We start from the raw sequence: 26,578 nt of genomic DNA on the forward strand, positions 1-26,578 counted from the left end.
CTGCCCTCTGGTTGATGTGGAGTCCCTCGCCCACTTCACGCATTCCCGTCACTGTGGCCCTCTACTGGAGAAGGGGACAACTTGCTTATCGTTGCCACCTGTCCAGGTCGTTGAAAGGCAAGGGACACCCAAGAGTAGGAGGCAATGGGAAGCAGTCCATTCTTAAGCCTGGTGTTCAGAGTACATGGAAACTTTTAAGTGCAGGCCCAGGGAGTGAAGAATGGGGGCTAGAGGGGTGGGGACACGAAAGAGGGATACGGGTGGGGCAGGTCACATTTCCACCTCTCCTTGACCTACAACCAAACGTCTTATAGGGGGACATAAATAGATCACTCAGATTGATTGTGTGCACTTAACCATGGGCCCCTGCAGGATTAACTCCCCTATCTTCTCCCTTTCTCGAGGGAGTATCTCCCACGTCTCCGATCCAGCAGGATGCAGCCCACATGTGGTCTTACACCCTAAGCTGGCAGGGCACTAATGTGTCATAGAGCTGTGTTCAGTGTTTACCTTCAAGAGCAATGCCATCCCTCTGGCATACGTCTCTTCCCAAATTTTGGTCTCTGGTCCTGTTCAACAATGGGTTCCACATAGTGCCAAGGTTTACCAGAGAGGCAAGTTCATGTTTGTGTGAGGCTGCTAACCCCAGCAGTGTGGCTTCAGTGTCCTTACTCTAGGTTGAAAGATCAACAGAGGAAGTCCTTAGGATTGCTATTTGGGCATGCCTACAGAAAGGAGGATTAATGGAAAAGAAGCTAAAGAACCAACCACAAGTCAATAGGTACTTTCCAATAATCTTTTCATTTTTAATATCAATTGATGTTTTAAAAAATACAGAGGTGTTTGACACAGAATAGCACCATTGTGTAGGACACACACAGTTCCTGCGCCCGGCACCTGAAGGGGGGTCTTCTGGCCTGGGCTGGGGGCAGTCACTCAGGGGGCATTTGACTCACACCAGTTAGTTTCCTGCCTCTGCCTTGACCCGAAGGTCTTACAGGAAGACAATAAATAAATAGAACACCGAGATTTGATTTTGCAGTCTGCCCAGTTCAGGTCTCTCAGAAAGAGAGGGGAGAAAGTCCGAACTGTGAGGGGGTGGGATGAATGGACATCAGGTCAGGTCAGCCATTCAGTGCAGAGTCCTAGAGTGACTGGGATTGGAAAGTACTTGGGTCCTTTGGGTTTGCAACGGATTGTGTTGTTTCTGGGTTCAGGTTTTTACAAGAAGCAGACTGGCCCTATGTCCACACCGAATTCCTGCTCGGGCCCTCCTATGTCCATGGGTGCAATGTCAATGATGGGGAGGCGTGAGGTCTTCTGTGACCGGTACTCGATGACAGTCTTGCCCCACTTACCGGTGTGTTTCTAGGGGAGAAAAAAGGAGGAGGCTCTGTTCCGTAGATGCCTTGCTACCCAGTTCCAGCTGCCCAGGAGCCCAAAACTGAACAAACTGGCGAGCATCAGAGCCTACAAGGTTGAACCACACTGAGGGGGCTCCTGAGACCTCTTCCTGGCTTGCCAAAGGCCTCTCCACTTCAACTCCTATCCTTAGCAGCAGGGCCCTCCTCCGCTCTGCCCTTCCCGTCCTTCCCCACTCCCCACAGTGAGCTCCCAACCTGTGACCTCTTCTTCACCCTGTACACATTGTGAGAACACTTCTATAACAGTCACTGGGTTCCAGGTAGGGTTTTATTCCCCTGAGTCAGGGGAATGGAGAAGATGAATGATATGTGCCTCTCCCTCACCTGTCACTCAGCCTATCTTCTCTACATGACCCTCAAACTCATGCCTCTTATGATCCTGTCACTTTAGGACCTGACAGCTGCTGCGGGCCAACCCTCAGCCCTGCTCTAGGCAGCTCAGGCACAGGCAGCTCTTCTCTCTGGCAGCCCCACTCACCGTGCAGTCATCCTTCAGGGCAGTGTACGTGAACCTGCTATTGCCCTCTGCCCGGATCTCGACGTCGTTGGAGCCCTGGATGAGCAGGGCCTTCTTGAGGTTGCCAGCTGCTTCGTCCAGGTAGGCAATGCTGTTCTTGCAGTGGTAGGTGATGTTCTGGGAGCCTTCCGTGGATAGCAGGCGTAGGAAGGTCATCTGGACGTTGGCAGTGTTGGGAGCCAGGTTGTCATCTCCATAGCTGAACTGTTGGGGCGGACAGCAGCAGTGTGAGGCCTGGGAGCTGGCATTCAATGGGACCAGGGACTGTAGGGGCTGCCAAGAGTTCATGGTTCAAGGACCTCAAGGGTGCTGGGGCAGCAGGGAGCTAGTTGGATAATTTTGCTTCCAGGAGTGGAGCAAGCTCAGAGGACCTCTTTTCCCACCTCCACGTGGGAAAAAAATACTCTTCCTCCTCTTTCCCTCCTCTCAAGCCCAACAGAAAACTGGAGGAAAATATGGGGAAGGTGCTAAAAGCTTCCAGAGAGAAATAAAAGAAAGAGTATGAGGAGCCATCTCTGCTCATCATCTAGGGCACCCAGGTACTCACGTGGAAGCCACCATTGATGGTTTCTCCAAACCAGATATGTTTCTTCTCCTTGCTCTTGCTGCTCCACCAATTCTTCTTGGGAACGTTTGCTGGGTTGGGGTAGACGCAAGTCTCACCAGTCTCCATGTTGCAGAAAACCTTCATGGCGTCCAAGGTGCAGCCTTGGTTGGGGTCAATCCAGTAGTCTCCTGCAGGGGAAAGAGGCAGCACCCATGGGGGCTCAGACAGGCACAGACACAAAAGCTTGAGAGGGCCAGGCCTGAATGAAAGGGACAGAAAGGCCTACAGGGACAAGGGATGAAGTTCAATGTGGCCTGAAAGGAGGGGAACCTGGAAGGATGCAGGGGCAGGGAGATCTGCATGAGCTAAGTCCAGCTCTAAGGAAGGACACATGCAAAGAGGGCAGGAGCAGTGCCCGGCTGGTGGATGGAGTCCACCCTGAGGTCACCTTGGTCAAGTAGCCCTGGCAGGACAGGTGCCAGGGCTGCAGCTTCTCTGCTGTGAAATGAGAGAGGAACCCTCTGGCAGAACCTTCCAGGCCCAGCTCTGCCCTGTAGTAGGGGGCGTCTCCTCCCTTGCTGCTATGCCTAAGGGCTGACTCCCTGCTTCCCCGGGGCGGGGGATCCTGTCCTCCAAGCTTACCACTCTTCCACTCAGGATGGCAGAGTTTCAGGTCTCTGCAGGTGCGTGCAGGGTTCTTGCGGGAGCCCTCGGGGCTGCGGATGCTCTCAATCTGATTGTTGAGGGACTTGAGTGTGGCATCAACCTCGGCATCATGCTGTCTCAGGCCACCGGCTGCCTGGTCAGCCCGCATGTACTGCAGGGGGTCGGGGCCCTTCTCTCTCTGGCCTAGGCCAGCAAAGGCGGACATGTCGATGCCAGGGCCAGGGGGACCTGGAGGACCAGGGGGTCCAGGATTTCCAGGAGGACCCTGCAGCAGGAAACAGAGAGATCAGCCAGGATTGTGGGAAAGTGCCTCTCCGTGTCCATCCCCATTTGCTAGAATGTACTAGAGTATCCCTCTTCCCAGTCCCATGGGTGGGGCAGAGGTGTAGCAGGCCAGGACCAAGGAAACCACAGCACCATGCCTATTTCTTCCTTAACCCTTCTCTTCAGTTTCCCAGCACTGATCATGGGCCCTGTGAACCTCTGAGGAGACCTCAGGATAAAGGGTGCCATCACTGTTAACTGCAGGGTGATGCCCTAAAAGAGGCCCTGAGGGAAAAAGAGCTCAAGCCTCCCGGATGCTGGAGACACCCTGACAGCAGGGAAGGAGTCAGGACACTTACAGCAGGGCCGGTTTCGCCTGATCGTCCACGGGGACCAGGAGGCCCAATGGGGCCAGGGATTCCATTAGCACCATCTTTGCCAGAGGGACCGACAGGGCCAGGAGGACCCTGCAAGAGAGAGCGGTCGTGAGGAAAGAGTGGTCACCACAGGGAAGGCTGGGGAGTCACCGGGGCTGGGTAGGTGGCTGTCCTGATAGCACCAGCCACTCTACCCCCAGTTCTTCACATGCTCAGTCATGGAAGTCTAAGTTGGTATCTATTTAGCCAAGAACCAGCAGGATAGCCCCATGGCCTGCCTACCCTCCTAAGCTCCTCTTTGTAAAATGCTGTTACCAGAGGTCTGTCTGGCAGCGAGAGCTGCTTTGTGTTTGTCTTATAGCCACTGTGGCCTCAAGTGCTTTTCTGGCCATAGGCACATGAGCCAGTCCTGCCCCCACTGCTGAGTGAGGACCCCTGAGCCCACAGCTTCCCCAGAAGCAGCAGCAGCATTTCCCTCCTCATGAGAACACAGGCCCGCACCCTCTGAAGGGCCCCCTCCATCTTCCAACTCCAAGTCACTTACTCTAGGGCCAGAAGGACCAGCAGGACCAGAAGCACCTTGGTCTCCAGAAGGACCCTGTGTAGAAGGAAGAGGCAAAAAGCCACGGTCAGCGCAGACATATCTATCTAAATCCTGGGAGCTGGGAGAGCAGCTTTATGTCCCAGCCCCATTCCTTTTCCACTTCCTCCTCCCTCCAGCCCTGAGGAAGTCCTAGAAACTGCTTAGGGTGATCCCAAGCTGTCCTGGCAGCACAGGGAGCTCAAGTGGGCTCTGAGTGGCAGGAGGCCTCAGGAAGTCCCACGCAGGCAGTGACACTCACAGGAGGGCCGGGCAGACCCTGCAGACCAGTGAAGCCACGGTGTCCCTTCAGGCCTCTCTCGCCAGGCTCTCCAGCCTCTCCTTTGTCACCTCGGGGGCCTTGAGGACCCTGGGAACAAGATAGACACAGATTGAGTCAGGTCAGGGCCAGGACAGGAGCCCCCTCCTGTCCCACCCAAGCTGAGGAATCCCTGGAACCACAGGGCTGGAGGCCCGGGAACCACCTGGAGGCCGGTTGCCCTCGAGGCCTACCCCTGGTGGGGACTCAGTGCAGGACACTTGGATACTCACCTGGATTCCCCGGGCTCCAGCTGGTCCTGAGGGTCCCATGGGGCCTTGTGCACCCTGAGGAGAGAGTGAGTGCAGCGTCAGAGAAAAGCCAAGACAGGTGAGGGCCTCCTCTGCATCTGCGCCCGGCTGGGCACTGAGGCCACCACTCTGTAGTCCAGAGACCGCCTAAACCCGGGGACTGCCTCAGCCCCACCGCTCAGGGGAAGGCAGCTTTTACTGAATTCAGGATACTTACAGCTTCTCCTCTGTCTCCCTGCTTGCCAGTTGGACCAGCGGGGCCAGGAGAGCCAGGGGGCCCAGGGGATCCAGGAGCTCCCACAGCACCAGTCTCACCACGATCACCCTGTCAGGAGAGAGGTCTCAGGCTCAGAGAAGAATGTTCCAGAAGAGACAGGAACAGAAGGTCCTTCTAGGCTGAGATGAGACTGGTTCCAACCAGCCACCCCCGGCTGACCTGTCAGGCCCGAGGCAATGTCCTCCCCATCCCACTGCACACGCAGACACCAGACACTCACCTTGACTCCAGCTGCGCCATCTCTGCCAGGGGGGCCATCAGCGCCGGGGCTTCCCTGGACAAAGGGAAACAAGAATGCATTTAGAGCTGCTTCCTGCCCGTCTCCACCTCTGCTCCCCCAGCCCCCCTCAGAAGCCCAGGCCTCTCCTCTTCTGCCTAACTCACTCACACTTTGAAGCCAAAACTTCCTCACTGAGTTTTCCTCCTCCTTCTGGAAGCAGCTCTTGGTCTCTATGCCCGTCTCTCTCCCCCACAACCTTCCCATTGCACCTAGGCTCTCAGGCCTGTCAGCTGACGCTGCCACCTGCTTCTCCAGCGCCCTGCCTGGGACTTGCTCTGGCTGGCCCAGCACGGAGACTCACAGGGCCCCTCTCCCCAATCAGGGCCACCCCAGGGGGTCCCACTGCTCACCTCTCGTCCAGGTTCACCTGCAGGACCGGTCAGGCCAGGAGGACCCACGGGGCCAGGAGGACCTCTGTCTCCAGATGCTCCAGGAGCGCCCTGCTTGCCGGGCTCACCCTGGAGGGACAGAGACAAGGACGATGAGTGCGCATGGTAAGCACCCCTGCCCAGGGCCCACTAACCCTTCAGGGAGAGGGCAGACAAGGGACAGTCCTGAGGGTGCTGAGGGAGGCAGAAGCCTTGGCAGGCAGGGCCCAGCTTGGATGGAGGGAGGGACACCCCACACTCACCGATGGGCCAGGCAAGCCTGGGAATCCTCTCTCACCACGCTGCCCAGGCAGACCGACGATGCCTCTCTGACCCGCCAGACCCTGGGGACCTGGTGGACCATCGGCACCCTGAGAGAGGAGAGGCGGGAGATGAGAACTGACAGAGTAGCCCAGCCTCTTCCACCTTCTCAGCATAGCTCTGTCTGTGCAGCCCCGCTCCTGGCATCCCCATGGCCCCTGCTTCCTCCCACCCCATGCTCTGTGAGCTCAGAAGTCACTCACGACCCTGCTCCCAGGGACCTTGGCATGGGCCTGGTGAGGGACTTACAGAGGGACCATCATCTCCAGGCTCTCCCTTCTCGCCAGGAGGTCCAGCAGGACCTTGGAGGCCAGGGTCACCAGCTCGGCCAGGGGGGCCGCTGTCTCCTCGAGCACCTTTGGGACCATCTTTTCCAGAAGGACCAGGGGGACCAGGGGGTCCAGGGTTGCCCTAGAAGGAGAAAATGTGGGAAGTGAGGGCTCATCTCACCCTTCCTCATCCAGGCTGCCAAAGTCACTATGGCCTCATTGACAGCAGTTTTCTCTCTGGGGGCTTCTCTACCTCCCCACACTAAGGGCAACTTAACCCCCACCCCAATCTACCTCTGCAACCTTCTCACCATGTAAGACAGCTCTGGGAAGCCAGCTCTGGCTTCTCCAGCCCCTGCTCGCTTTGCTTTCTCCCATCTACTTGGAATCCCTCCTTCCTCCTCCCTTTGTCCTCAATCCCTCTTCCTCAGGAGCTGCTCCACCCCTGCCCCTCTGACCCCTGAGCTTGACTCCAGCATTCGCTCCCTCTGCCTGTGGCGCTGGTGAACTCAGTGAGTTCATCACCCCTACTCCCTCCATGTAAACTCCCTGAGAGCGACCCAGGACATGTGGACTTGCTTTAAAGCACACAGGCAGGTGCACAGAACATGCTGAAGAAACATCTGTCCAGGATGAAGGTAATCGTGGCGGCCCTGTCCTGCCCACCGAGCCAGCAGGGCAGTCACCTGGAGCTCTCCAGACCCTGTTGGGTGCTGGGCCAGGCTATTCCATGCCGCCTGTGCTTCTCATGCCAGGGGAATCACTTACATTGGAGCCTGGGGGTCCAACGCGGCCAGCAGCTCCAGGAAATCCGGTGGCTCCCTGTGTGGGGAGAGGAGAGTCCCTGAGAACCTCAAGCCCTCAGGAGGTTCGAGATTCAAATGGGCAGGGGGTGTGGTCTCAGAGCCTGGTGTGGAAAGGGTGAGGGGCTGCAAAGCAGCAAGGGAGAGCCAGGGAGGGAGAAAGGGCCCCCGGGTCTGGCCATAGAAGCGGGCACAGGCTGTTCCCCTGCCTCCGACCTCTGCAGTCAGCACTTCAGGGAGCTGACCGAGGGGCAAGCCTCGAGCTGGGGAATCCGGGACCACTGTGTGCTCAGCCCACAGGCGCCCTCTCTCCCACCTGGCTGTGGGTGGCCTTAGGCTAGGGGCCAACGCAGGGCTGGGTAAAGAGTGGGGGGCATCCCAGAACACCCCCCGCCATGGGAGCCTCTGGGGCCAGGCCCTCTTTGTGAGGTGCAGGGTGGGTTGTGAGAGGCCTCACTCACCGGGGGCCCTTGGGCGCCTCGGGCTCCTTTAGGACCAGTCACTCCAGTAGGACCCTGGGAAGGAAAGAGGGAGACAGTGAGGCCCAGTGCCCGGGGAAGTCGGTGGGCTTCTGTCTGAGCCCCAACAATGGACCCTTGAGGTTTTCAAAGATGCAGCTTTCTTGGCACTAAAAACCCAGCCTGAAGGGGCTGCCCCAGGCAAGCCTGTCCTCTCTGCCGCAGGAGACTTGTGTTCTAGTAGAAGCCCATCAGGCAACCACGGAACCGGTCTGGGGTCTGGCCTGCCGGGAAGCTCTTCCTGCCACCGCTCCCTCCTCTCCAGGAGACCAGCAGCTTGGTTATGGCTGTCGGTGGCCAGCCTGTACTCTGTCAGTCCCTCCACCCCACACAGCCCACGTGCCACATGGGGACCATGAAAGCTCCTTCTACCGACATGGGGGTGTTCCCAGGCCTGTGAACCATCCTCTGTGTGCAGCCTGCTGGGGCCTCCCCATCTGCACCCCAGGAGCCCTTCCTTGAGGGAACAATTCTTGGGGGAGTGCAGTGTTACCCACCTGAGGCCCAGGCGCTCCAGAGGGGCCCTGAGGACCAGGGGCACCAGCGTCGCCTTTCTGGCCGGCCTCTCCTTGCTCACCCTTGGCCCCAGGCTGGCCATCAGCACCCTATAATGGGAGGGAGGAGGCGGGCGAGTGAGGGGCAGGCCAAAGCCCTGGAGCTCTTCCAGAAGAGTGGGAGACTCTGAGTATCTGCATGTGTGTCCACCCTGGCCTGGACACGATGGTTCTCTTGGTATGGAGGCGGCAAAGGAGAGGAGGGGAGAGGAGCGTCCATTTCCCTCCCCAACAAGCTCTGATGCCCGAGGGTGCTGGATGTGGAGCTGGCCTGAGTGGAGGGAGCCAGGCGGGTGGAGAGAGATACTCACGGGAGGCCCAGCAAATCCTGCTGGTCCGGGGGGCCCGGTCTCTCCACGTTCACCCTGTGAGAGAAGGGGGCGTGGCGAGAGGTCAGGCCCTGCTGCCTGACCTGCTTCTTCTCCCCTCCGAGAGCCCCTTGGGCCCTGCCCAGCCTCCTGTTCCCCAGACACCGGCATCTGAAAGCAGCCTTAGTCCTGAACACAGGCTGAGGCTCTGTTAACCCAAAAGCCCTCAACCTGAGCACATCATGGGAGTGACGTGCCTTCCCCCTTCCCTTCCCATCTCTCCTCCCTCCCTAGACCCAGCGGGCAGGGAGGGAGCCAGTGCCTGGCAGCACACAGGGCCACCACGCAGCATGAGGGCCCACGCAGGCTCCCTGGCTCTCTGGCTCCTGGGGGCTGAGGGCAGAGCCAGGCTCAGAGGGGCAGACACTCACCGGAGCGCCACGAGCACCAGCACTTCCTGCAGGACCAGGAGGTCCAACTTCTCCCTAAGGGCAGGGAGAGGAGGAAGAACCAGGGGTGAGAAGGTGGGGAGTCAGAGTGGGAGAGGGCAAAGTGCATTTGGGGGGCCTTGCTCGTGGGGAGGGGGCTCCAGGTCCCCCTGGCACAGCCTGTGTTACTGTGCAGCCCACACGCGCACCCTCTCGGCCTCTGCTGAATGCACTTTTACCCCCAGCCCAGCTGTCCCATCCGACAGGGAACACTTCACTTCTGAGAGGACCCCCTCTTCACCCCTCACAGCCCCGGCGAGCAGGAAGGTGACTGGTGAGTGAGGACAAGACAGACCAGCCTTTGGCAGGAGATAAGAAGGAGGCATGACAGGGAGGCAAGGCGTGGAGAGGAAAGGAGCCAGGACTCACCTTCTCACCGTTAGCACCAGCCGGGCCAGGGGGGCCAATGGGACCTGTCAGGCCCTGCAGGGAGAGCAGGTAGAGGTGAGGGATGCAGGCTGAGCCAGCCGAGCACATGGGACTCCACACCAAGAGGACCTTGGTGTGCCCTCCCACCGCCTCCAGAGCTCCCACTTACCCTCTGGCCCCAGTTTAACAGAGAAGTCCCTGCAGTTGCCCAGCCCCCACAGAACAGGACCAGGGACCCCACTGGCAGACTGCCCAGCCCCCTTCCCATCTCTCCTGGGTGCAGGGCTGGGATCCTAATGCCCAGCAGTCCGGCAACCTGCATTCACTTACTCGTCCACCATCCTTTCCAGGGGCTCCCTCAGGGCCTTTCTCACCAACATCACCCTGGGGAAAGAGAAAACCAGCCACCTCAGCCGGGCACCCCAGGACCCCTGTGGCTGGCTCAGTCCCACCCAGGCTGGGGTGCTAGGGAGAGCCCAGTCCCTGCCCAAGAGGAATTTGCTGTGGTCTCAGGGTGGGTCAGGAGCAGCAGGGGCAAGATGAAGGAACAGGGGGAGAGGATGTCACTAAAAAGGCAGGGAGCTTTGGAAAGGAGTCTTTAAGCTCCTCAAGAAGGGCTGACAGAAACCCTCATCACCAGGTGCCCCGAGGGAATGGAAGCGATCACAAGGGGCAGGAATGTGGCAAAGCCACATCTTTGGTGAGAGGCCGTAACCCCAGTACTTACCCTGTCACCCTTGGGCCCAGCGATACCAGCTGCTCCCCTCTCACCAGGCATTCCCTGAAGACCTGGAGGGCCCTGAGCCCCAGGGGGGCCTGCTGGGCCAGATGCACCCTGGGAGGGAGGTAAGAGGGAGTCTGTAGTGGACAGCACCTCCCCTTGAATCCCTGTTCGTGGAATCTGGGTAACCAGGGCCCCAAACCCCTCTTCCTTCCCTTCCTCCCTTGTATACCTCCTTTCCAGCTCCATCTTCCGCCCCCCACTTCTATTCTTCCTTCTTCCTGAGCCTGCTCCCCTTCTCCCTGCTCAGTGGGACTCCCAGGCTGCCGAGAAGACCCCTACAGGACACAGCCTCACTTACTTTGGGACCATCAGTGCCAGGAGTGCCGGGGAGGCCACGGGCACCTTGGAGGCCCTGGGAGCCGGGAGAGCCACGTTCACCTGGGAAACCTCGTTCACCCTGCGGCAGAGACACCAAGAAGTGATCAACCAAGAGCAATGGGGGAGAAGGCCCAGGGAGAAGCAGGGAGGTGGGGAAAGGAGCAGGAGCCTAGAACCCAGGGCAGGCCCAAGAAGGCCGCCTGCAGTGGCCAACAGGACACTCACCCTGGGACCCACGAGGCCAGGGGCTCCAGCTTCACCGGGAACACCCTGGAGAATAAAGAAAGATGTGTGAGAGTGAAGTCTTCATGTCACAGACCCCCCCGAACAGTCCTCCACGGCGGGGCTGAACATCACTCCTCCCAGGGGGGACTGTGTCATCTGTGGAGGCTGGGATGTGGGTCCAGGACATTCCCAGGCCTCACAGGGCTCCTCATGCCCTCTTGCCCTTGCCTCCCAGGCATCAGAAACGACCTTCCCATCTAAACAGGTTGCACGTCCAAAGAGCCCCATACTCACCTGGTCACCTGGTTTTCCACCTTCACCTGGCGGACCAGGAGGGCCAGGAAGTCCCTAGAAGCCAAAGTGACAAGCATTACCAAAGGAGTGAGTTTGCTGCCCTGGCCCCCAGGGAGGCACAGTATATGGTAGACCCAAAGGAAGGAGGCAACAGCAATGAGAGCCAGGGGTGCAGGGAAAGTTCAATGCTTGGCACCCTGCAAGAGGCGTGGGCCCTCCAGCAATGGCGCCTGCCGCTGTCCCAGGAAGCCCTTAATATGGCAAAGAACTGGACAGAGAGCCTGGTCCAGCCACCTACCTGGAACCCAGATGGCCCAGGAGCACCCTGCTCGCCTCGTTCACCAGCAGGTCCCTGCAGAGGAAAAGAAAAGGTGAGCTGAGCCAGTGTTCCAGAGACCCTGAGAGCCACAGCTAGTAGGGCCCAGGGGAGGTCAGCAGGGTGGGCAGGACAGGTGTCTTCCTGCGCTGCTCAGACAGTACGTGCATGCCTCGCTGCACTCCCATTAGCCACCCACACTCCTCTCCACCAACGTGGGTCCACACAGCCTCCTGGGACACCTTGCCTCAGAGCTCAGAGTGAGTCTGGTGTACCAGCTTAGCCCACATCCACATCTGTCAGCTCCATTATTGGATGGATCTGTGGTCTCCCACCCCCACCCCTCCCAGCCCCTGCCCCCAGGGTCACCTGGGGAGGCTAGGAAGGTACTTACAGCAGGGCCAGGGGGTCCCGCAGCACCTGTCTCACCATCTTTGCCAGGAAGACCCTAGAAGGAAGAGAAAAAGACAATGTAATGACACGCTTTTTTTCCCTCTTGAAGTCCCCCTAGGACTGGGCAAAGGTACTTCTGGCCCACAGTTTCCAAACCTCCACGGTACCCCAGCTGAACCCCACTTCCACACCTTTCCCTCCCTTCCTTCCCAGTCCCCATCTTTTCTTAGCTGTTTTTAGCATGGAAGCCTTCCCCAGCTCCCTGGCCTGCTGACCAATGGCAACCAGAAGTCTCCCTGTGTAGACACCCAAAGGGCCCAGCCAACATGGGGCTCAGCCACAGGGATCAACACTCAATACAAGGGGTCCCAGGACCATGCCATGGGGATGCCATTCCCCTGTCCTCCCTGCAAATGTCCAGCCAACACCAAACCATGGCGAGTGGGGAAGGATACTTACTCTCAGACCAGGAGCACCAGGCAGTCCCTTCTCACCAGCTTTGCCAGGCTCGCCCTAGAGGAAAGAGAGGGCAGGGCCATGGGGCAGATGGTTTGGTAGGGAGTTAGGGGCAGAGCGGGCTGCAGGGACTGAGGCTTGGGGCCACATCCTGATGGACAGCCGAGATAAAGCAAATTACCAGCCCTTCTGTTCAGGGGCCATAATGGCAGCCAGCCTGCTGGGCACTGCCACATGGAACAATGTATGGCTGCAATGCCCCGACGCTCTCTGGGGCTGTGGATTTTCCCCAAATCACATGCAGACCCCCACTGCCACCATGGCACAGAAGCCCCACTCATCACTGTCCCTGGCTAAACTCTACTCAGGACCCAGCCCTTTCCCCAAGAGGTCAGGGAGGTAGGTAGCACCACATGGAAGGCAATGGAAGAACAAATTATTACTTACATTGGCACCTTTGGGGCCAGGGAAACCCATGACACCAGGCTGCCCGCGAGCCCCCTGAGGACCTGGAGGTCCAGGACGACCATCTTCACCAGGGGCTCCCTGAAAGAGAGAACACCATTCTCATAACATCACATTCTCATAACATAGACACTCTGACTACATCCATCCATCTACCATCCACTAAGGGCCTACATGGTAGACCCAGAACTTGGCACCAGTCACACATGCTCAGTATCTAGGATTGACCACACCACACTCATGGGCCCATCTACAGCAAGACACCGCTGAGCTTAGAAAGCTGCCCAAGAAAGTGCACACACAATGTCATCATTCCTCCAAGGATAAGCCCCAAATGCATAATGGAGTGTCATTTTCAGAGCTCACGGCTACTGCACAGGCTACATCTGGCCCCAGTGCCTACCATCTACCCCCTACCGCAATTCTCAAAATTCACAGTACTCCAGGCCTCCCCAACCCAAACTCCATCTCTCTTTTCTCTTGCCTCCCCAGGGAGATCCCCCCGCCCTCCAGCAGCCCTCAGAGGATAGACTTACAGAAGGGCCAACTTTGCCTTGAGGACCAGCATCACCAGGGCGGCCAGTGAGACCCTTTGTTCAGGAGACAGAAGAGGGTGGGGTCAGGAGCCGGCCCCAGGACCTCCCAATCCTGGCAGCGCAGGGCTGGAGGGAGCCAGCCAGGAAGGGCCTGAGGGTCTGCCCAAAGTCTGAAGCCAAGGGCAACAGCGGCTCTGCTACTTACCCGGGCTCCAGGAAGTCCAGGTTCTCCAGGACGTCCAGGGTCACCATTGGCTCCCTTGGGACCAGCAAGACCACTGGGCCCTCGCTCTCCAGGAGCTCCCTACACAAGGGTACACAGGGAGTCAGTGGGATACCATGTGACCAGCAATGCAAAGAGGGACCCCAGCCCCTCTTCTCCCACTCACCTTGGGACCTGCCAGACCATCTTGACCTGGGAAACCGCGGTTGCCAGGAGCACCCTAAGGAGCCACAGGGAGGAGAGGCAGTGAATGAGAATGGCCTCTAACCCAGCCAGGCTCCAGCGGGTCCATCCCACTAACCCACCAATCCCTATTTCTGGGGAGCAGTAAGTGTGGTCTGCAGGATTCTCAGAGGTTAACTTCTGGAGCCTGTCCCCGCTTCCTGGGAAGGAGTTCAGACTGTTTCATGTCAGCCTGGCAGTAGGGGGCACAACTCAGGGTCAGACTCCCTCTCCCCATGGTGTGGATGGAGAAAGAGGAGGATGACATGCGGAAAAGTCATGGGCCCTGACCAGAACACGGACCACAAGGACTCCACTTCCCTCTCGAGATCACAGCCCCCGTGGGATAGAGCCTCCTCATTCACTTACTCTTTCTCCAGGGGGACCGATGGGCCCAACACCACCAGGCTCTCCACGGGCACCTCTCTTGCCTTCTTCACCAGCGGGTCCAGGGGCTCCCTGGGGGCCAGCGGGGCCCTGAGGACCACCAAAAAAGAAACAGAGTGAGCCTTCACCTGGCCCTGGAGCAAGCCTCGACTCAGAGTATGGAGGAAATAGCCTTGGCAACTGTTTCAGGGCAGGGGGAGCTTGAGGATGAGAGGCCATAAAGGACCAGCCCTGGCAGAGCAGAGGGAAACAAGAGGGCGTAAAGATCCAACTGTTCACACTGGCCAAGCCAAGGATGGGAGCTGAAGCTGTATCTGGGCCTTCTCAGCCCTGTTAAGTCTCCTCCAGGCATAATCTGAAAGGACCCAGACTGGGGGATAGAGCCCCGGAGGAGGTAGGCGGTGGGCCGGTGGGGCAGTGGGGAGGAGGTGAGGAGGCCTGTGACCCATAGAACAGCAGTAGAAAAGACAAGGGCGTGGGGGCAGATACTCACAGGTTCTCCCTTGGGGCCTTGTTCACCTTTGAAGCCAGCAATACCAGGTTCACCCTTGAAAAGAGAGGCAGGTCCTCACACCAGATTCTCTCCAGGGAGCCTGCCCCACCCCAGAACCCCTGTTCACGATGCCCTCGGACGGAGGCCGCTGTGAGGCCAGGGCAGGAGAGCGTGGGAAAGAGGGGTGATGGGGTTTGACTCCAGAGATGTCAGTGGGACTTGGGGGTCACTTTGGGCTCTTACCGTCTGACCTTTCGGGCCCAGAGGACCAGTTGCACCTTGAGGGCCAGGAGGTCCCCGTGGCCCAGGGAAGCCAGGAGCACCAGCAATGCCAGGAGCACCCTGTCAGCATGAACAGAATGGAGGGGTGTCAGGAGAGGGGAGAGGCAGGACCAGGCTCGCTTGGGGGAGCAAAGTCCAGGGGCAACACTCACAGCAGATCCTTTGGCTCCAGGAATTCCATCTGTTCCAGGGTTACCCTGAGAAAGGAGACATTGTCAAATAAGCAGCAAAGAATGAACCCCAACCACCTCCAGCCCTCCAGGGTCCAGATCCAGGGACCTGGCGTAGGTGCTGTCCATTTCAGGGACATTCCCACCATGTGTTTCACGGGGAAGACGGGATAGAAGGGGATACATCTAGAGATGGGGACAGGTATTGGGCCAGAATGAAGGTTTGGTGATTGGAGCCCATGGCCGTCAGAGCAAAGTATAGAGTCAAGAATTCCAAGGCCACAGACCCCAGACCCCCCAGGCCAAAGAGAAGCTGCACTTACAGAGGCCCCAGCAGGCCCAGGGGACCCAGGAGTACCAGGTTCACCACGAGGACCTTGAGCACCTTCAGGACCACGGGCACCAGTGGGGCCGGCTTCACCCTGGGAAGAGACAGGAAGGATGAAATGAAGAAGAGAGGGGACACAGACCTCTAGTGGGCAGGCAACAGCTCAGGGCCAGCTGCGAGCACAGCCCTGGATTACGCACATGCACCCAAGCCCGCACCTGAACATGCGCATACACACACAGGTCATGCTGCCATTTCTGTCCCTGCCTGACTGAGCTAATGACTTGATGACTTCCCACACCTGCCTCCTCTACTGCTCACCTCCTCTCTACACGGTAAGCCGCCACGTGCCACGGCACAGCTACGTACTACAGCAATGGACAACCCACGGTTCCATCGACACCATCAGAAAAGCGTGGGCTGCCATCTTGGCACCCTGGGATGATGGATAGACACCGCTCTCTCCTCCCACCTCCTGTTTTTCTATTTTATTGAGGAACTGAGGTCACTTCTAAGTCTCGGAACATCCGGGCTCAGAGCACCACCTCACTCCCATCTGACTGACGGGTGAAGAGTGACACCCCGGCCCTGGCCCCAGTCTGTTCTCAGTAAGCCAGAAATCCAAGACAAAAGCACATGGGGACTCTGCCCCTCCTTGCTCTCAATGCAGCCCAATTCCCCTTAGGGGGGGACTCTGGCAAGCCCCCTGCCCCCAAAATGGCTTGTGCTTTTACTTTCATTTTTTCCTAAAAATTACAACCCACTCTAGATGGCAGAGTCCCTGGGGAGGGCTGCCGACCTGGAGAGAGGGCAGAGCCTCCTCAGGTTTCTTCTCAGAACATTCCTGCTTCACTTTGGTAATTATTATTTTCCAAAGGTCAGCCCCCCTCACCTTCCGCTGTCCCTCTTCACAATGGGTCTCCTTTACCCGGCTCCCGGGACCTCAGACACTGTCTGGTTGCCATGGAAACCCCCAGGAGGGGAAAAGCAACCTGATGCCAGTGACACATGGAGGCTCCTTATTCATTCCCAGGGATGTTCACACTGGAATCCCTCCTGGGCTGAGGGGCCTGGCCCTGAACTGGCTGGCCTCCCACTGGCCTCTAGTAATCCTCCAGAGAACCCCATTACCATGGTTTGGAAGAGCCAGGCACCCCAAATGAAGCAGAAACCTGGAGGGCAGCAGAGGCTCCCTGCCTGTGCCCTCTTCCCTGTCCAGTTCCCTCCAGTGCCCGTCAGGGCCCCGAGCTTGCTCAGCTGTTGGGTCTCCCCTAGGTTTGCTTCCCTTTGCTGCCACTCCTGGCTTTCTGCCCCTGCCAGGCCTCTGGTGTATCCCCATCTTCTTCTCTGTCCACCTCTCCCCACTCCAAAGTTGTAACTGGATCTCCCACATTTTATCTTCTGTCTTACTTTCCCTCCAGGTGAGGCTACGAGTGTCTGGCTTTTTGCCCTGCCTAGATGGAGGGGGCAGTGGGTGGGGTGGCGGGGAGCTACTTCTCAGAAGGGAGCAGGTGGTTGTTGAGGGAGCAATGAGCAAGGGTTACAGGGAAAGGACAGCTTCTCGGCACCCAGAAACTCCTGACTGGACAACAGGGCATGTACCTTGGCTCCAGGAGCACCAGGGAAGCCAGGACCACCAGCAGGACCGACAGGACCCTGGCGAGAGTAGGCGGATGAGAAGAGAGGTGAATTCCAGTTCTGACCTCCAAAGCGAGCCACCCCCACCCCTCACACTCCTTCCCTCCTCTATACTGATTTCCCTCCATATCCATTGTGGCTAAAAAGCCTTGGATGAAAATTGTCCCCACTGCCAGCATCCCCAGGAACCTTTGCCTGGCTTCAGAAGGCAAAGCAAGTTTCTGACTACATCTGTGGTGAGAAGCAGAATCTCTATTGGCCTTCCTCCTCTAAAAAGACTGCTGAAAGGATGGCTGAGGAAAATGAGCCCATGCTTCAAAGCTTGTTATCAATACACTCAAGTGATATTTAAAAACTACTTCTCTTTCTTCCTCCTTTCCAGTAGACATCTGAGTGCTGCTGTGGTTGCACCCAATAAACCCTGCAGACTTCACCGGGCTGCTTAATAGGACTTAGAGCACAGCAACAACAATGACCTGCTGAGGATAAAATGAACTCACCGGAGGCCCTGCGGGGCCTGGCTGACCATCGTTGCCTCGGGCACCCTGTAAGCAAGAAGGAAGTGACCATGAGAGGTACCCACAGGCCCTGTCCATCCCTGCTTTTAGCCCACCCTTACAGAAAACGAAGGAGACACTGTGCCTGGGGTGTCCCAGGGCTGAGCATGAGGATGGTGAGGTGTGGTCTTCAGCTCTGGTGTCTGTGTGAGTGGGTGACCAGAGGATAGTAGTGGGCGTCTTCTAATCCCTTTTTTTTTTTTTTTTTTTTTTTTTTTTTGAGACAAAGTCTGGCTCTGACACCAGGCTGGAGTGCAGTGGTGCGGTCTCAGCTCACTACAACCTCCACCTCCCAAGTTCAAGCGATTCTTCTGCCTCAGCCTCCTAACTGGGATTACAGGCACGTGTCACCACACCTGGCTAATTTTTTTATTTTTATTTTTAGGAGAGACTGGGTTTTGCCATGTTGGCCAGGCTGGTCTGGAACTCCTGACCTCAGGTGATCCACCCGCCTCGGGCTCCCAAGGTGCTGGGATTACAGGCGTGAGCCACTGCACCTGGCCCCTAAACTTAAACAAAGCTTAAATCATTTCTTCTTTTCTTCAACTTCAGTTCAGACCCCAAACATCCCTAACTTCACGGCCAAGTGATCATTTAAAGACTGAGAACTGAGTGTAAGGAAAGGAAACAGCGAGACAACCACGTGGACTCAGTGCTTCCTGCCTTGAAGTGCTTTCAAGGCTTGGTAAACCTCTCTGGTTAAGACTTGGTTAAGGCCTCCTCTTGGTTGACTCCAGGTTGCCTCTTCCTCTGGCCCATCCCCAGACCATCTGCTCTTGTGGAAAACAAAGATGCTCACAAGATGTCTCCCACTGGCTGCCTGATGGGGCAGGGCACCAGCCACAGTTCAAAGACTACATCTAAGCTCAAGCCCTAAGAGGCTTTGGTTTATAAAGCAAGGCAAGGTTGCCAGCTCCTTCTCTAGGACTGGACTTGGAGGGGGAGCGTTTTTCTGCCAACTTTGTGGTTGCACCCCTCAAATGCTCTCTCAGGGTTCCTTAGGGCCCAGGGAACTCTTTACCCAAACTCTGGGGGCCACAGGCTGGGTGGAGCTGGGCCTAGGGCCTAACTGAGCAGGTCAGGGGGGACCTTTCCCTGCTGAGTCCTGCCTGCCAGTCTCTGCCTCTCCTTAGAAGCTAGAGAAGGATGCTTTAGGGGGAGCTCGTGTTTTAAATACAACTCAACTCTTCTTCCTGGCTGGGGTCCATTTCTCCTAACGGAGACTCTCCAGATTGGCATTTAAGAGGAAAGCAAGAGAAGGCTTAGAAAAAATGTCAGCAAGAACATAAAGCTTCAGGATTGGCCACAGCCCCTCTGGGCTGGCCTGGCTGCTTCGGGAAACTGTTCCTTGGGAAGCTCTGGAGCACCCTCTCCTCAGAGGTCGGCCAGCAGGGAGGCCCAGGCTGGGCCTGAGCGAAAGGGAGCTGCCACACTGCTCTGAGAGGCCAGAACTAGGCTGGCATCTGTCACCTCTCCCTGCAACAAGTCTGGAGAGAGGACACAGTCAGGCCCAAGGGAGGGCACATGACCACAGCAGGCAGACGCCAACCCAGCCCAGTCTCTGGGCCAGCCTTGACACTAGACCAGCACGTGGATCTCCGTGAGCCTGCCCCATGTCTGGGGCCTGCACACCCCGGACACTGCACAGCCCCCTTCTGGAAGTCAAGGCTGAGAAGGCCGCTGGGAGACCACAGAGTAGGGGCCTCGCAGAGCAGACTCCAGAGAGGAGTCTGATGGGAGGGGAGAGGGAGGAGGAGCAAAGAAGGGCTCAAAGGCAATGTGGTCGATCTTCTAAGCCAAATCCTATACACGCTGCCAGCCTAACTACCATGGGGACAGGAACCAGCAAAGAGAACCAAGAAACAGAGCGGCTGTGCCCAGGAAGGAGGGAACAAGGACAAGGGATGGAGGTTGTCTTTAGCCCGTGCAGACTAGGGCCACTGCAGCTCTGAGCCTCGCTAAAAGGCCACAAGCCAGCATCCTGCTAATCTGTAGAAACGGCAGTGTTTCTTGGCAGCCCCAGTGCTCTCTAATCCCCTCACACAAAGTGACCCTGGGGCAAGGCACTTCAGCAGCTCTGGCTGACAAAGGGGGCGGGGGTCGAGGCTGCTGCTTATTTCACTGATCTGTCATTGAGGGAAACTTCTGCCAAACAAGACACATTAGCTGGAAAGCAGCACAACGGAGTGAAGCTGATTTATTTTGGCCAGCCCTGCAAGGACCTGTGAGGAGGGGCCTCAGAGCTTGGGTGGTGGGGGTATGAAATCAGCAGAAAGCATAATCTTTCTTAAACACGGCTTTCATCGCATCACTCGCCTGACCAAGCGCCTACAAGGACTCTCTATTGCTAAGGAATCAGAGCTAAACGCCTCCGTCTGGCACCCTGCACCCTCCCTCAGCTGCCAATCCCCTCACCCTTAATTTCCCACATTAACTAGAGGCCACCAGAGTCTGAGGCTGCAAGGCACCATTTATCTTAAGCTATTTCACTTTTCTGTGTCTCAGTTTTTTCGTTTGTAAAATTGGGAGAAGAATAGAACCACCTCTCAGGATGTGGAGGAAGATGAGACGAGGTAAAACATATAGGGTATTAAACACAGGAAGTGCCTATGGAATGGTGGCCCCCGGTACTATGGCATAATATCACTCACAGCAGCAGCCAGCATAGAGCCCTGTGAGTTGATGCTCACCTGTTCCACTTTTCTAGGGCATCTGAGCAACCAGGAAGAACAGAGAGTAGCACTGTGGTACTAAAGCCAACTAAGTCTGTCTGTAAACTCCAACTGGATTGCCCAGGGAGTGGGTGGCGTCTGTTGAAGGGATTACCCGATAATCTGGATTGGTTAAGAGAATCCTGCTTTCACCCATCCACCCTCCCATTCCCATCCCTCCTCCTTCAACTGTGCAGGCTCAGCCTGGGAATTTTTGATGGGCACACGTGGGGTGAATTCTTAAGGGATAACAACACTCCCTATGCTTCACAGGGTTGTTTCGAGGGTCAAGAGAAACAAACCTGTAAACTCTAAAGTGCTTGGCAAATGGTGGTGTTTGGCTTTGTCAGTTACTCACCGCAGCACCAGCAGGGCCAGTCCGTCCTCTTTCACCAGGCAGGCCACGAGGACCCTGGAACACACATGAGGACAGCTTAAGCATGAGTTGGCTTCACGGTGCTCAGGGTGACCATTTCTACCTGTGGGCCCTTTGCAGATACCAGAGGAGAGGGAGGGTGCACACACTCAGGAAACCAAGGACCTCCTGATGGTGCTGGCTCCTTGACTAGCCAGGATGCCTCAGATCACACCCAACGGTTTTCTCCCCAGGCATAACACACAGATGTTCCTGTTGCTACCTATTGGGAACCTTTGTTACAAGCACACCTTGCTCCTTGCAGTAGATGAGCTTCACAAAATGTTGAGACTCAACAGAATTCTTTAAAATGGGAGCATCTTTAGTGTGTTAACATGGCTATCTTAAGGAAATGTTGGGGAAATCTTGAACAAATCATCTATCTAATACATTTTGCTTTTTGCTCACAATCAGATGAAATCTACAACATTGAATATGAACTTTGCACAAAGGGAGCTCTTTGCAGCCATCTGATAGTCTGAAGAGTCTCTGATAAGCCTTCCTGGTGGGTGTCCATACTTACCATTGGGCCCGGAGATCCGTTCTCACCCGGGGAACCACTCTCACCCTGGAAAAATGATGCACAAGGTCAGTGTCTGAGACCCCATTCTTGGCCCCCAGAAAACTCCTAGGGAAGACACCAAAAGCCCTAGTCGCCTCAGCGCGCATTGACACAAACTTCAGTCCTGTGAAGGACAATGCCCTGAGCTCTCCAGGTCTGCTGTTGGCCCATCAGGATGTAAGGCTGGTGTTCCCAGCCACGGCTGTTCTGAGGAGCTGGTTCCACTGAGCTCCACAGTGTCTCCCTGGCTAGGAAGAGGGACTCCTCAATGTCTCCCTCCTCCCCATCCCATTGCACTTTCTGGCCTCTCACCTTCACACCAGGGGCACCCGCCTCTCCCTTAGCACCGTCCAGGCCTGGATAACCCTAGGGAATATGAGAAAATGTTCAATCACACTTCTGGGAAACTCAAGTTGGAAGAAATGCACAAGCCCCAAAGTGCTTTTCTCTCCCCGCAGGCATCTCTTCCTTCCAACCTCCTCACCCATGATACTTACTCTGTGACCTTTGACACCAGGAAGGCCTGGGGTTCCTGGGAAACCGCGAGCACCCTGCAATCCAAAGTGGAGGTGTTCAGAGCACAGAGTAAAATAACAGGGGGAAGCTGCCCTGGGTTGCAGGAGGGCCTCCAGCTCCCTTGGGCCACCAGGGCGTTGTCTCCAATCCCCACACTTGGACAGCTCTTTCAGTAAAACCCAGACCACCCCTCCCCATACCCCCCAGTGGTATAAATAACAACTGCCCAGCCTCCCTCATGGGAGCCTGAGTGGAGATTACAAACATGGTCGTGATAAATATAGGGGCTACTGGTGTTCCATCTCAGAAGTGACCTCATTGAACTGGATGCACTGGGTTTAAGACCACGGGGAGGGAGATGCTGGGAAAGACGCCTGAGGCTGGGAAAGGTGGCATTTACCTGAGGACCAGGCGGACCTCTTTCACCAGCTTTTCCAGGTTTTCCAGCTTCGCCCTGAAGGGAGAGAGAGATACCCCAGCTTCCTCAGAGACGCAGTAGCATAGTGGGGGCACCCCAGAGGGCTTCCCTCCTTCCAGCTGTCCATGCCTTTGCCCACTGGCTCACTCATCTCCCTCAACTCCTTCAGACTCCACATGCCTGGATGCCTTTCATGGTTCACGATTTATTCTTTTGGACACATGCATAGCCCATGGGCAAGCTCCTCTGTCCTCACCAGCCTCTGACTTCCCCTGAGAGGCTTTTTCTCTCCTCTCCTGGGCTCTGCTGACTGGACGTGCTCTCCCTAACCTTGAGAGACTTTTACTGTCTAATGCTATTCATAAAAATAGCCCAAGAGTGCCAACTCTTGTCTCTTCATTTCGTTTGCATCCTTTGTAGACATCCTGACTCAGGCTGCGCTTTTTCTAACTCATTTACAATTAAGATAATGCTGGGTTGTTGAACGCTTCTTTCTTTGTTTTTTCTTCTCTACATCTTTCTGCCTTGTGTTTTTTCTCTCCTCTCATTTCTCAATTTCCCTTCCTGGGGCTAATGATGTTTTAATTATTTCTCTTCCCCTTGGATCCAGAGCAGTCCCCAGGGAACTTGCCAGCACAGTTACAGTGGCCATATAGATAGGAGATGGCATCAGGGTTTGGGACAGCCCAGTCTTGCTCCTCAAGACATCTCCACCCTGGGTGCCTCCCTGTCACTCCCCCAGCACACACCTTCTCCAGGCTCTTTCAAAGGAGGCAGCTCCTCATTTGTCTACTCATGTATACTCACATCATCACCAGGCTTTCCAGGGGGACCAGGAGGACCACGGGGACCCATGGGACCCTACAAACAAAGGAAGAGAGTTTAAGAGATGGTTAGAGCGGGAAGACACCTGAGCAATGGACAAAACTTGGACATTGTAGTTTTGGAAGCCAGTTCTTCTATGAAGAAGAAAAATGGGAAGGTCAGAACAAAGGTGCAGAGACCATAGTGGGACGCAGCAGCAGCACAGGCTGGGGTGACCCAGAAAGGGGGCTGGTAGGACAGAGTCCCTGGTGGTCCTTGCCACACTGGGCTGTCTTCAGAGTTCCTCCACAGCTAGGAAGTGACATCTGAGTTTCCTCGGGGCCACCAACTGTGGGAAAGAGCTGGGCAGACCCTGGGAGGGACAGCAGCTGTGGTCCCAGTGGTCTATCATTAGAGGCTCTCCTGGAGAGAGGACAGGGCCGTGTCAGTACTCACAGAGACACCAGGTTCACCAGGTTCACCAGGATTGCCTTGAAATCCTTGAGGCCCCTAAAAAGTAAAATGAGGACACCAGGTGAACCCCCTATAAACCACTAAAACATCATAGTGCTTGGGAATCACCTGTGACACCATGGAGGCGAAAAGACTTGTAGGTACTTACAGGAGCACCTGCAGGGCCTGGAGGTCCTCGAGGTCCCATGGGGCCCTGCATCAGAACAGAAAATGAGGGGTTTACTGCACATGCTTCACCAGTAGCCTCCAGTGTGCCATCTTCTCCTAGCCAACAGCCCAGACAAAAGACAAGAAGTTACTCTGTGGGCAAGGGGCCTAGAGTAGCTGCTCCCTCTCATTTCCCACTCCCCACGCAACACTCTATTTTTATTTATAGGCACCATTTGGACAGAAAAGCTGGCCTTGCTTTCTCCTGGACAGTAGCCATGTTTACTAAAGGCTGAGTTTCATTTAGCATGTGCCAAGTCAGAGCTGCGGGGCTGAGATTTCCTGCTGGAAGTCTGTGGATGCTGGAGAACAGTAGCTGCTGTCTGCATTCTTCAGTTCTCATTCCAAGAGCAATAGCAACTGGCCTTCTAACAGATCAGCCTATATGCATCTCTCCATCTTCATTCTTCTTAGTCACTCCAGCGCATCATTAAAAGTGGCATCCATTGCCATTAAAAACCAAATACTTTGGGCTAGCTGAATGGGAGGTTACATAACTATGGAGGAGAGCTGCTCTAAGCAATTATCTGTGAAGCAGAGGTTGTCAGACTCTCTGGCTCTGCTAAGGGCCACCTCCTGCCATTTTGGCTGCAAAGAACTAGTGTCTTCACCAATGGAACTAGTGTCTTTTCTTACCATTGGTCCTTGCATTACTCCCATCTGGGCACCACCAGCCTTTTCATCAAATCCTCCAGCCATCTGGGCAGCAAAGTTCTGCAAAGAAACCCAACATTAGGAGGTTGAAAGGCACTAGGTCTTCCCTACTTGGCTAGGTAAGCTCTATCTGGATACAAAGAACTCTACTGAGATAAACTCTGATTGTTGGAGACTAACCTATCATTGATCAGAATTACCACTGATGCCTGGAAAGTACTTTTGGGAATGGATTATAAGGTGGCAAAATCTGGAAGGGAAAGTGTTATTTGGAGAAGTATCAGTTCCTCGCATGTCATTTTATAAAATTATTTTTATGTTCTAAAATATGACAGATATTATTTAACATATATGGAGAAACATAACCAAACCTTCTAAGGGTGTTCTTTATTCTTTAAGAGTTTAATGCCCAGCAAAAGACTAAAATCAACAGTCTTGGAATATTTCAGCAAGAGATGTAGTAGGCATCTGTGAGCCCATTTAAGTTTAAGAATTTACAATACAGCAAACATCAAAATAGCAAACCTGCAAAAACTAGGCAATCATATAATTTGCTGATTGGTTTGATTCCAAAATTGACTTTAGCCACACACCTTCACTCAGTGGAGTTCTTTCATGAGAGTGAATAGTTGCTTGGAATGTACTTGGCAAGGACCAAGAATAAATGTCTTCCAAGGACAGTGGTCACTCTTCTTCCAGGGAAATACAAGTGCCCAGTCATCCTTCCTCCTAACCCTTACACCCACCCCCCAGCATCAACCACATGGTACAGATGCCTGGAAGCCAGGTAACTGAAAACTTTCTTTATAGAATCCCAGTTAGTGAAAAAAAGCCAGCCCTTAGCACCACAGTCTCATGCCTAATATGTGACTCTACTAAAGTATAGGCCTGAGGGCAAAGCCCATGGACAGGCTATGTACACACTGCTGGCAGCCCTGGGAGCCAGCCAGGTAAGTGCAAGTAGCAATTTAAAAGCCACATTTCTGGAGGGACAGCCTGAAGGAATGGGAAGTAAGGATACTTACTCCACCAAGACCAGGGGGACCAGGGGGGCCAGGAGGACCAGGGGGGCCAGGATTTCCAGGGGTCCCGGGTTCTCCGTCTCTGCCACGAGGTCCAGGGGCACCCTTGGCATAAAGAGAAAAAGGCATCAATGGGAAGCAGTGTTTCTCCAAGAGCCATCTGTCCCTGGGCTGCTGTTTAAGAGGTGACCAGGCTCTTAAACACATGGTAGGGCCTTGGGGGACCTGGGAAGTCCACCAGAGTCAAGCAGCATTGCTTTTTACTCACTTTTTCACCTTTGTCTCCACGATCGCCTCTGGGTCCTTGTTCCCCTGCAGGTCCCTGAAGGTGAAGAACATGGTAAGACGACAGCAAGGCCAGGAACCTGCAGGTCAGTAACTCACATGCAGTGAAGAAGGGACGGAGAAGGGGATTTCCCCCTTTCTTACCTGAGGCCCAGGAGGTCCTTTGGGTCCTACAATCTGTGAGAGAGAACCCCACAGGATGGTTAGAGGACAGCACAAGGAAATGACCCATTTCGAGCAGCAACTGGGACACCAGGTGAGAATAATTTGAACTTACATCCTTGATGTCTCCAGGTTCTCCTTTCTGTCCCTGAAACATGAAACATTCACAGGATTAAGCTGAGTAAGCCCACTAAGCCCCTAGTCTAAAAGCCTGCCAGCAGCCCCTGTGTTGAGGTGCCCTCTGAAACAGATATCTTCTGATGTCTGAAAAATCACAGACTGGATTAGCAGAGCATTGCTTTTGAAGCAGGAAATATAAAGGCAAAAAAATATAAAAAAAGAAAAAGAAGAAAGCCCTTACCTTTGGTCCTGGTTGCCCTGCAAGGGGGAAAAAAAAATAAGAGAGAAGAAGAAGGTAAGAATCTTGAGGTGGAAAAATACCAATTCTTATCACTCAAACACTCATTAGATCAAACAAGTAAAAGGACACAACCAAGGAAGGTGGCAGCTTCCTGTGACTCCACTGAGCCCCTCTGTTGGGGTGTTAGGGCCACTGTGGCCCTGGGGTTGCTGAGGTCCCATGAGGAATGGAGGTGACCCAGACTTTGTTATTCAAAAAGCAGACAGCATGCAAAAGAAAGGAGCAAGGGCAGCACAAAAAGGCAAAGAAGAACTCAAGATCTAATGAGCCACGAGAAGGAAAGCACAGATTCAGTCTCTCTTCCCCCCACAGGGTAGGAAGCCCTTCCCGAACCCCAAGC

General features: G+C 55.4%; 1 protein-coding gene across 2 annotated transcripts in view; it reads right to left on the reverse strand.

Annotated features, from left to right (window-relative positions):
• Window positions 1-782: 782 nt before the first annotated feature.
• Window positions 783-26,578, reverse strand: part of COL2A1 (collagen type II alpha 1 chain) — a 31,498-nt gene continuing 5,702 nt past the window's right edge. For both annotated transcript variants that reach the window (XM_023231184.2, XM_023231183.2), the window contains 52 exons: window positions 26,179-26,195; window positions 25,933-25,965; window positions 25,800-25,832; window positions 25,639-25,692; window positions 25,374-25,475; window positions 24,331-24,408; window positions 23,636-23,680; window positions 23,470-23,523; window positions 23,017-23,070; window positions 22,192-22,245; window positions 21,773-21,826; window positions 21,588-21,641; window positions 21,237-21,281; window positions 20,657-20,710; window positions 17,531-17,575; window positions 16,995-17,048; window positions 15,388-15,486; window positions 15,047-15,091; window positions 14,856-14,954; window positions 14,613-14,666; window positions 14,102-14,209; window positions 13,677-13,730; window positions 13,493-13,591; window positions 13,288-13,341; window positions 12,734-12,832; window positions 12,290-12,343; window positions 11,832-11,885; window positions 11,420-11,473; window positions 11,122-11,175; window positions 10,828-10,872; window positions 10,583-10,681; window positions 10,228-10,335; window positions 9,831-9,884; window positions 9,501-9,554; window positions 9,075-9,128; window positions 8,647-8,700; window positions 8,279-8,386; window positions 7,725-7,778; window positions 7,229-7,282; window positions 6,441-6,602; window positions 6,134-6,241; window positions 5,853-5,960; window positions 5,443-5,496; window positions 5,163-5,270; window positions 4,928-4,981; window positions 4,638-4,745; window positions 4,340-4,393; window positions 3,778-3,885; window positions 3,131-3,419; window positions 2,489-2,676; window positions 1,903-2,145; window positions 783-1,368 (listed from right to left, as the gene is read on the reverse strand). In XM_023231184.2, coding sequence (XP_023086952.1) covers window positions 1,222-1,368; window positions 1,903-2,145; window positions 2,489-2,676; window positions 3,131-3,419; window positions 3,778-3,885; window positions 4,340-4,393; window positions 4,638-4,745; window positions 4,928-4,981; window positions 5,163-5,270; window positions 5,443-5,496; window positions 5,853-5,960; window positions 6,134-6,241; window positions 6,441-6,602; window positions 7,229-7,282; window positions 7,725-7,778; window positions 8,279-8,386; window positions 8,647-8,700; window positions 9,075-9,128; window positions 9,501-9,554; window positions 9,831-9,884; window positions 10,228-10,335; window positions 10,583-10,681; window positions 10,828-10,872; window positions 11,122-11,175; window positions 11,420-11,473; window positions 11,832-11,885; window positions 12,290-12,343; window positions 12,734-12,832; window positions 13,288-13,341; window positions 13,493-13,591; window positions 13,677-13,730; window positions 14,102-14,209; window positions 14,613-14,666; window positions 14,856-14,954; window positions 15,047-15,091; window positions 15,388-15,486; window positions 16,995-17,048; window positions 17,531-17,575; window positions 20,657-20,710; window positions 21,237-21,281; window positions 21,588-21,641; window positions 21,773-21,826; window positions 22,192-22,245; window positions 23,017-23,070; window positions 23,470-23,523; window positions 23,636-23,680; window positions 24,331-24,408; window positions 25,374-25,475; window positions 25,639-25,692; window positions 25,800-25,832; window positions 25,933-25,965; window positions 26,179-26,195 — 4,172 coding nt within the window. In that variant the 3' untranslated portion in view covers window positions 783-1,221. The remainder of the gene's footprint in view (window positions 1,369-1,902; window positions 2,146-2,488; window positions 2,677-3,130; window positions 3,420-3,777; window positions 3,886-4,339; window positions 4,394-4,637; window positions 4,746-4,927; window positions 4,982-5,162; window positions 5,271-5,442; window positions 5,497-5,852; window positions 5,961-6,133; window positions 6,242-6,440; window positions 6,603-7,228; window positions 7,283-7,724; window positions 7,779-8,278; window positions 8,387-8,646; window positions 8,701-9,074; window positions 9,129-9,500; window positions 9,555-9,830; window positions 9,885-10,227; window positions 10,336-10,582; window positions 10,682-10,827; window positions 10,873-11,121; window positions 11,176-11,419; window positions 11,474-11,831; window positions 11,886-12,289; window positions 12,344-12,733; window positions 12,833-13,287; window positions 13,342-13,492; window positions 13,592-13,676; window positions 13,731-14,101; window positions 14,210-14,612; window positions 14,667-14,855; window positions 14,955-15,046; window positions 15,092-15,387; window positions 15,487-16,994; window positions 17,049-17,530; window positions 17,576-20,656; window positions 20,711-21,236; window positions 21,282-21,587; window positions 21,642-21,772; window positions 21,827-22,191; window positions 22,246-23,016; window positions 23,071-23,469; window positions 23,524-23,635; window positions 23,681-24,330; window positions 24,409-25,373; window positions 25,476-25,638; window positions 25,693-25,799; window positions 25,833-25,932; window positions 25,966-26,178; window positions 26,196-26,578) is intronic.

The sequence above is a fragment of the Piliocolobus tephrosceles genome, chromosome 10 (assembly GCF_002776525.5).
Source record: "Piliocolobus tephrosceles isolate RC106 chromosome 10, ASM277652v3, whole genome shotgun sequence".
Lineage (NCBI taxonomy): Eukaryota > Metazoa > Chordata > Mammalia > Primates > Cercopithecidae > Piliocolobus > Piliocolobus tephrosceles.